The sequence below is a fragment of the Apostichopus japonicus genome, chromosome 20 (genome assembly GCF_037975245.1).
Source record: "Apostichopus japonicus isolate 1M-3 chromosome 20, ASM3797524v1, whole genome shotgun sequence".
Classification (NCBI taxonomy): Eukaryota; Metazoa; Echinodermata; class Holothuroidea; order Aspidochirotida; family Stichopodidae; genus Apostichopus; species Apostichopus japonicus.
This window is the reverse complement of record NC_092580.1, coordinates 34,261,990-34,272,178: the sequence shown is the minus strand read 5'-3', so window position 1 is coordinate 34,272,178 and position 10,189 is coordinate 34,261,990. Positions and strand designations below refer to the sequence as shown.

General features: G+C 39.6%; 1 protein-coding gene across 1 annotated transcript; it reads right to left on the bottom strand.

Annotated features, from left to right (window-relative positions):
- Positions 1–6,652: 6,652 nt before the first annotated feature.
- Positions 6,653–9,630, bottom strand: LOC139961331 (uncharacterized). The gene has a single exon (XM_071960463.1). It carries the CDS (start codon positions 8,755–8,757, stop codon positions 7,546–7,548), a length of 1,212 nt encoding a protein of 403 aa, XP_071816564.1. The 5' UTR covers positions 8,758–9,630; the 3' UTR covers positions 6,653–7,545.
- Positions 9,631–10,189: the final 559 nt, after the last annotated feature.

Below are 10,189 nucleotides of genomic sequence, written 5' to 3'. Positions count from 1 at the left end.
ACTCTACCGGTATTAAAATTGTCATATTGATCGTTAAAAAACGAGGCGAATCATGTATCATATAGTCTCCACTGGGAGTCAACCTCTAAAATCATGTAATACTTCGGTGATCGAATTTTCTCTTTGAAGATTTAAGATCAAACCGGTGCTGTGGCCGAGTGAATAAGGCGGTGGCATTTAAAGCAATGAGGCTTAGTAATCGGGAGGTTCCGGGTTCGATACCCGGCTGGGTCATGGTAAGGTGGGTTTTTCATCCCGGAGCAATCTACGATTTTCCCCATATGAAATGACATTCTAACTTGAAAAAGATTTTAAGATTGAGTTAAATGTTGAATTGGAAGCCACCATGTTGTAATCCATAAGCCCTTGCTGGTTTCTCCCACGTTTGTGATCACGTAAAAATAACTGCTGATTGATATTATTATTTCTTCCAGACACTCTGTAAATTTTAAACTTTACTCGTCCGCATATCACGGGTGAACAATTTAAAGTGCGGGCCGCTTGCCGCCCTCGGACAAAGTTTGTTTGATCTACGAATCTTCCACCCCCCCCCCTTTCAGAACCTTTATGACAAGGATAAAAATATTAAAACGTGCATTTGGGGTGGGGGGGGGGGATTTTGACATAGATGGAAAATGTGCCTGTGGCGTATTCTGATTATATATTTGACCCATTTCACGGGACGGTTGGATCATTAAGGGCATGTGTTGTGGCCATCGTATTGGGTATGAACTTATACCGTGTGGCCCGCAAGATCACTTTGTTGCACCCCACTTGTGGATACAGTACACTAAGCCACGTGTTACTCATGAGTTTCCTGCACGTTAAAGTTATCCTTTTAGAAAACCGAGTTTCCTTCGGCCAAGCATCGTGAAAGATAATCAGTCTTGCGGGCGACTTTTTCAATCTATGACTGTTATCGTTAGCCAAGTATGTAAATACTTATGTAAACTCGACTATGAAGCGCGGGGTCAATGAATCACCTATGCCCATATGAAACAGTGTCAGTCACTGTATTTGACATGTTATCGTCTGGTTTACATCCGCTGCCTGCTAACACTCTTGCATGTCCGTTTCATATGTTATAGGAATAGTTTTTTCGATTAATGTTATATCTGTCAGTTACCGGCGCAATTCACCTACCTCCGAACATGTTTCTTTAGTCTACTTACGTTGCAGAAGACATGATGAAGTAGGCCAATAAGGCTTATAATGCTTTGCGAGTAAGAACAAAATCCTTTAATATCTTCTGTGCAGAATGAAGCGTTCAACACCTGCCTAACCACAAGAGTAGGCAAAGATCCCATTCATAGATCCCTAATATTGTTTGACTGAGGATTATACAATTTGTTGGGATTTTACACAGCTACGGCAATACGACACTAAGTTATAGCCCACACAAAATACAGCTTCAAGTACCTGTAATTAATCTCGTGCCACAATCCACGTAACATCATAGGCGTACGGGACCATTTCGGTTTGGGGGGGGGCAGAAACTTTTGTGCCCGAAATTTCCCGTGACACTATCTAAGCGGAGCGCCACCATCGGTTGGCGCGTAGCGTAGAAGAATTTTTTTGGCAAAATATGCCTCTCAGATTGCCGGAAATGGCACATCTGAGGCCTTGCAAGTTGCATCTAAACATTCTTTATTTTATAATCTCACTTTTAGAAATTTACACTTTCCCAAAAATTTGGTAAATTAGAAGAAGAAAAAATGGTAACATCACTTTGTCGGGGAAAACTAGGACAGCATATTTTTTAACTCCTATTTAGTTACGGTATTTATTATTTTAACACAGTACTCAGCTATTCCCAGAAAAACATACATTGTTCAACGACACGTAGGCGGGAAAATGTCGCTGTGTCGGGTGAGACTGCAATTTGTCTCACAAAAAAGTATAAAAAATAACAAAGAATATGATAAACCTGTACTTTAGGCTTGTAGGCACCCCCCCCCCCCCCCCCATCATCCATGAAAAAGAAAATGTTTCTTATATACACTCATGTCTGGGATGTCCAGGTATACAGTTGACTAGTTAGAAAAAAAATGTTTACTGCGGTTTTTTCACTTCAGAGACTGCTAATCTCCATGCATGCTTGTCACCACGATTGTGAGCGGCGGTTCCCTTTTAATAATTTTGGGCGATAGTGCAAAGAGCGTGGTAGCCCAGATGAGCTGCGCTTACGGTGGTGTTACACGGAAATATTCGGGCATCATGATGCTAAATAAAGAAAATCATTAGGCCTATATTAATATTAATGTCACAAAACAAATAACACAGAACGCTCTCCACGGAATTTTCGGGCAAAAATATGAAAAAGATTCGGGCAAGCTACTACATATTTATATATATATATTTTTTCTCCTCTTAGGCTGCCCGAATTTTTCAGGACTTTTGCCCGAATTTCTTGTCCTCTGGAAATTTGGGGGCAGTCTGCCCCACCTGCCCCCCCCCCCCCCCCCCGCCTCGTACGCCTATGCGTAACATCCATAGCTCTCATACACTTCAGCCTTGTTGACGGTCTCGTGGTTTTCAAACTACGGTTTTACAAATTGGCCAAACTGCAGAATAGTCATGGCTTCCATAAACTGAATGTATGAAGTGAACAAACTTAAAGGAGGATCAGCGAAATACATTAATACGGCCTAGTTCAGCATACGTCCTTTAGACGAATGCTACTCATTGAATATACACTTAAAATTGCGTCAGTAGTGACCCTGTCCATAGCACTGTTTGGTTATCTCTAAATAATATCAAATAATGATTTTTTCTATTCATATTGTGTTTTAGTTTGCCTCTGAACTTAAAATTTCACCACCAAGCATTGCACTCCTATTACTTCAATCTCATCTCCCCTCACTCATAGTCCACACATACATACATGCATCTTTCTATCCTCACACTTTATATTCCGACTCCCTCACACCCCACCCTACCCTACCCCGCTTCCGTGTCCATACCTTTCACTTTAGATTCTTGAAAAGTAATTTGTGTGAATGCTATTTTGATAGCATACTTTAAATTCTTGAATGACGAAATGTTGCGAACCGAATCAAATGTATTAATATGATAACTCGCTGAATAAACTTCAGTGTGTGTGAATGATCTGCAGCAGGGCGTGTTGTTTGATGATGCTAATCGTATTTGGAGATACTTCTTGCGTTTGAGAGTTTTCAAAATTAAGTGCTTCTTAAATTTCCAAATTCCAAAGTAAACTCATTTATTTTATGAATAACTTATGGTTTGAATTGTCAGGTGTAAATGTCTGTGCGGAAAGAAACGTTTTAACCGAGCTTCTCTAGTTATCCATGCAATGTAGAAAGATTGTCACACATATATTTGTTTTGCAAGACAAGTTTCTTAATAGTGAACGGTTAGCGATTGTTTGACATGTTGATATTGATGATTCTAGATTAACCCACACCAATAAACAGAAAGCTGTATTCCGTCGTGTTTTTGTTGTTGTCACGGCCAATATATCATAGTTTATGATAGGCTTCTCAAAACCTAAAAGAAATGATGAGGGCGATTGGAGTGAGTAATTAATGAGGGGATTGTATATACAATGGGGGGGGGGGGGGGTGTTAGGCTATAGGCCTACGTATCATACACCAATTCCTTCCTCAGTATTGATTTGAACATTCCGACGCATTCGCTGTATAACCCCCAGAACAAAGACATGATACAGACGTTTTGTAGTTGGCTCGACCTAAGATGGCAATATCAACAGTTTCAAAAGGATATCAAAGTCATATCTCTAGGCATAATAAACACACTCCCTGGTGCACTGACAGACAGCCCATACACGCACACTACTATATACAGTATGTAGAGCATGTCAATTATTTGACTTCTTATATAGTTACGTTAATAAAATGTCACAAGTGAATCGTGTTCCATTTTCCGACAAACTTAAATATTAATAGTCCAGACGGGCTGATTTCTTAGAAGACAGGATAAGGGATTATTGGATTCCTTAGGGAAGGATTACACTTGACGGAGTTTTGTGGAAACTTCCAAGTAGTCAAGTTTGTTGTTTTGGGGGTTTCTTTGTGGTCGGCAGGGTGCCAGTGCTATGTAGAGTTATAGAAAAACCCGACTGGCATTGCAAATATTACATCATCCGAGCAACACAAAAACCGACTGCTATAAAAAAAATATATATATAAAAAACTTTCTCAAAAGACATTGCTGCAACTAAAGTGTGCGTAGCAGATTCCAAAAATGGTCAAATTTGTATTTTGTTTCATGAACTGTTGTTTCATTATAATACTTATAGCTCGATATTAATTGCTATCTGGTTCTGTCTTTCTTTTCTATGTTCTATAAGAGTATTTAAAATAAATCATCCGGACAGAGTAATAATTCCACGGTAAGAGCTGACACCTACTCGATCACAATGTGTTGGTTCGACAAAAACGATTTTAACCTCAAATGTCTGAGGGAATTTGTGGGCCACACGTAAATAATGGATATACTTACCCGACCCTTCATTACAAGTGAATTCATTCGTGGTGAAACCCGATTCGACTTCCAAAGCGCCCTAAGAGTGTCTTGTCACAACACCGATTCATTCTGCTTATGCTAAATAACACTTTTGACATGTAAGTATGTGTTACAAAGTCATGCTGTCCGCGTTTTTTGTTGACCAATGAAGTATGAACTATGTTACAAAGTTATTCTGTTCGCGTGTCGGTTGGATCTACGAAGTATGAACTATGTTACAAAGTAATGCTGTCCGCGTGCTGTTTGGACCGATGAACTATGAACTATGTTACAAAGTCATGCTGTCCGCGTTTTTTTTTTTGGACCAATGAAGTATGAACTATGTTACAAAGTCATGCTGTCCGCGTGCTGTTTGGACCAATGGAGTATGAACTATGTTACAAAGTCATGCTGTCCGCGTTTTTTTTGGGACCAATGAAGTATGAACTATGTTACAAAGTCATGCTGTCCGCGTGTTGTTTGGACCAATGAAGTATGAACTATGTTACAAAGTCATGCTGTCCGCGTTTTTTTTTTTGGACCAATGAAGTATGAACTATGTTACAAAGTCATGCTGTCCGCGTGCTGTTTGGACTAATGGAGTATGAACTATGTTACAAAGTCATGCTGTCCGCGTGTTGTTTGGACCAATGAACTATGAACTATGTTACAAAGTCATGCTGCCCGCGTGTTGTTTGGACCAATGAAGTATGAACTATGTTACAAAGTCATGCTGTCCGCGTTTTTTTTTTGGACCAATGAAGTATGAACTATGGTACAAAGTCATGCTGTCCGCGTGCTGTTTGGACCAATGGAGTATGAACTATGTTACAAAGTCATGCTGTCCGCGTGTTGTTTGGACCAATGGAGTATGAACTATGTTACAAAGTCATGCTGTCCGCGTGTTGTTTGGACCAATGAAGTATGAACTATGTTACAAAGTCATGCTGTCCGCGTGCTGTTTGGACCTATGAAGTATGAACTATGTTACAAAGTCATGCTGTCCGCGTGTTGTTTGGATCAATCAGTGAAGCCAAGTTGGACTTAGTTTGGTAAGTTTTCCAGTGAATATTTGAGCACTCTATTTCAAAGACAATTTTAAAGGAGATTCTGGGGACTAGCTATGTGAAACCAATATTATCGGGTTGCCCATATCTGGAGACACAGTTGATGAATGTTGCCATTTTAGTCAGGCGAGTGGGGAGGTTATATACCAACCTGTCACCAACCCCGTACCCGACCAAGTGCACTCTGTATTTTGCACAAGTGACATGGATTTATGAATATACGCGAAGTCATATTTTACAACTCCATCCCCTGTATTATAACAGACCGCAACTGAATGACAATTAAGAGCAAAATACACCAAAGATATGAAAATATAAAAAATAAAGTAAGTTTTATGTTCACATTCTACCTATTCCAGTAAGGTTCGGAATAAACGTTTCCATTCAGCTAAGTCCAGCTTAACAAAGAGCCGTTTAAAATCCCGTGTCTCGTAGGACTATCATAACGAAAGATTGCCTAAAAAGGAACATCAACCCCTCCTCATTTTCTTTACTAAACCCTTATTCCCCCCCCCCCCCTCCTCCAATTGCCGTTAGTACCAAAACTGAACACATCCACAGCTGCCGATTGCGCTGTGCATTCTTCATATTAAGAAATATATACTTTCGAGTCGTTTGGCAGTTTCCCCTCCGGCACGCATCGCCCCCCCCCCACATCCATACTATATTCCTCAAAATTAATTTTAACGAAACCACAGAATTTCTTTTGAAGGGATCAGAATAAGAATGGCCACAACAAAGTCCCCCAAAATACTTAAGTAATATAATTAAGCAATATTTAAGTAATTTTGGAAAGGTTATAGCAAGTCGCATGGTATTCATCTCAACGTTTTGACAAACCTTGTGTTCACAACTCCATAGTCTTAAACAACGAATAATGTCAACTTCACTGAAACTTGGTACAACTATGTACAACTTGGTACAACTATGTACAACTATGTACAACTTGGTACAACTATGTACAACTTGGTACAACTATGTACAACTTGGTACAACTTGGTACAACTTGGTACAACTAGGTACAACTAGGTACAACTTGGTACAACTTTGTGCAACTAGGTACAACTTGGTACAACTATGTACAACTATGTACAACTATGTACAACTTGGTACAACTTGGTACAACTAGGTACAACTTGGTACCACTATAACCAATGATTCATGTTCCTTTACTTTATCCCTATAGTTAAGTTTACTGTTATTTAGTTTACTAAAAGAAAAATAAGATCGTTAATATTGCACATGTTTCCTTCGGAATGCCAAACTATATGATTGCTAACTTATATGCATATAGTTAAATGAGTAGACAGTCTCTGGATACTCATCAACAGTTATAAATGGTCAGCCCTTAGGGAATGAGTTGGGGACGCGAAGTTATTGCTTCTAATAAACCAAATCTTCACGTATACGAGTTACATGACCCTAGATACATCTGAAGCACATTCACCAAACTGGATAGAAATCATTTTGACATAAGAATTTTGTTTCTTTAACTACTCAAAGGTAACGAAAAACTCCACCGAATATTAAAACCCCACGTATTTGTCTCAAATGATAAGTTGACAAAGTCACAATTGATTGCAAACTTGTGAAATGTTTATCGGTATCAGATTCCATTCGTTGTTGATCCGTTAAGTTCAACCACCGTTTTGTGATGGACAAGTTACTGGAATTGATGACACAGGGAATCGTAATCTGTAGTATTAACATAAACACTAGCTTCCGCCAAAACGAACATTCCAGTCATTCATCATATCATATGAATGTTCCAAGGTGATTTCTCTTGAAAATGAAATTAAAAAGAAAAAGTCACAATGAACAGAGAAACGGAACTCAAACGTTTTTTTTCATTCTTTCACTTGACTATGATTTAACGACAGTAAATTCTCAACTGATTCAAACTAGTTAAACATGTTCCTTTTTCCTCCCTCGTTCCTTCCGATAAATTGATCGATTTAGTTCGACAAGAAGATATAATGTATGTCTGGATCTAGTATCGATCACATCTGATTATTCTGTATGCAGCTGCACGATAGGCACTGTTCATTAGCAAATACACCAAAGCATTCCACCAACTGTTTGAATATGCCATAAAGAAAGTCACAAACTCTAGAGTGGCCGATGTAGCGTTATTTAAAATAATATTTATACAGACATCAACCAATAGTGGCATCCAAGCTAGATAATACGCTATGACCATAACAAGTACGGTCCTTAAGCCCTTGTAATGGGACCTTCGTTGGTGGGTACCGACGCTCACGTTCGATTCACGATGCTTGCGTAAGGCCTTTAAATTAAGTAATGCCAAGCTAACACGAGAACTTGTCCGTCTGTCCTTTCCAGTTGTTCGTGATTCCGAGGGTGGGGGGTGCATTGACGATTCTCTCCTGTTGGGGTCAGGACTACAGCAGGGACTACCTCTCGGGCTGCTACCTCCATTAACCAGCGTCATTGAGGTAGCACTTTTGCGTATTTGTCCCCTGGAAGTTGCGAATGGTGCTATCGACTGACGTCTGTTGTGTTGGTACACAATGAACAACAGGCGCAGATTGACATACGTTACAATAATTAAAGGCAATAACATACATATGAAACCAAATGTTTGAAGCAGAGTTATGGCATTGGAACGGTCTCCGTTACTTTCTTCCATGTGCATTCTGCAGTATAAGGATTTTTGATGGAAGTACATGATTTCCGAGGAATCGCGGAGAATTAACGTCCAGTATCCTATCATGTTCATAGCACTGAGTAGCACCACTCCCACAACCACAAATTTGACGCGCTTTTGCGTAACAATCTGCGAATAACGCAGAGGGCGAGTAATGGCGATGAGTTTATCGAAACTAAGACAGGCAAGTAACATAGCGGAGAGAATTCCAAAGAGAACGATCAAAGGATATATGAGAACACAAAACTCAGGATACTTGTTTGGTATTTCCGTAAGAACGTAAAATATCTCCGAAAACATAATGATGACTCCAGTAGACAGGTCCACTACAGCGAGGGTAGTAAACAATAACGTGGTACTTTCACCGAAACAGTGGGGTGCTTTGCGTAACACCGCGATGTTTAGAGAATTTAGAACAATACACAAAGCCCCGGTTATCTCCACTAGGATTAATCGAAATCCACGGTTAATTGCAATATCTTCAACTGGATCAACTTCCTCGGTGGTAGTCAAAAGTGTGCAATTGAACTCCATACCGGCAATAGTTATTACATCCACTGCATAAACAAGACTGTATATGTGTAAGAACAGTTGTATTAAATGAAAGAAACCTCAAAAACGCGATTCACAAATATGCAACATTTAAATCCAGTTCTGCTCTTCCAAAAGCGAAATAACTTCTGTTAAAATGTTGTATATGGTTAAATCCGCTCCTCTTCTTCCGTGGGAAAAATCAATTACATTTTAAAAGTGTGTGCTAAAACAAACATGATTTGAATTCTACCCAATTAAGTCACTGAATCTCTTCAAAAGGTTTAGAACCATTGAACGCTCTCTTGTTGCCAGTAAAGACCTCTCGATACGACTTGAGTTGCCCAAGTTTTAGAGTTGACACTATGTGTGTGTTTACGCTCAAACCAGCATCCTGTACAATGATTCTGGATACTCGAGCATCTTGCATATAACCCTGGCAAAGAGCCTAACAGCGCTGAAACAAAATATCCTGTAAGTCCATTCAATTCTATTTCCAACCCTCAACTTGTGCCGAAGAGCATGCGCAGTGTTTCTTCTATTATTGAGGCGCTTCAGACAGTGCGATTGGTCTAATTCAAGCTTGGTTAGGATAGGATATTTTGTTCATACCATCTCAGAATCTCTTAAATTACAACCACTTTCCACTAATCTTAACAAAGCTTAGATTGAAGTCAACTTCCCACTGCTTCGGCTAACGTACGGAGGTCTGCTCGTCAAGATTGAGTATGTAGAGAGCCGTTAATAAAATATAAGTTTCACGTGGGTGTGTTAGTTATTTTGACGCCTTTAGCTTTACACATGCATGCATTGTGCTTAGAAACAACTGATTGAAACAGAAACTATGGGAGCAATGGTGTCAATGCTTCCTTAATGACATAGCATTAATAAATAACAACTACACGAACTAACGCTGAAATGCTGGACAATAAAGTAGATCTTCTGTACTGATACTCTTTTCCCGTTTTCAAAACATTCTCCCGGCAACGTGACATTCTGTCTATGAGTAAACTATTTGCTATTGCGATACAGGGGATCCTGCGCCGCCATTCCCAGAAATAAACGATTATAACATTATGTGGCAGAACTGTTTGACCCCGTGATGTGGAAAACATATGTGGGATTTTTATTTTAGTTCAGTATTTTATGAAGGAACCGTATTGCCACAATAAATCAAGCAAACATTCGGGGTAATATGTCAATATCGGAGAATGCAAGTTAGTTTATTTTTGGTATGAGGTTAAGTTTAACCGCAATGCTTGGTGGTTTTTATATATAGTAACAGGTTATATCATCACAGAAAGAGGGTTGTCAACCTGTTGAAACGCAGGGAGTGTAGTGGGATTGGTTGTGGTGGGTTGGTGGAGTGTAGTGGGATTGGTTGTGGTGGGTTGGTGGAGTGTAGTGGGATTGGTTGTGGTGGGTTGGTGGAGTG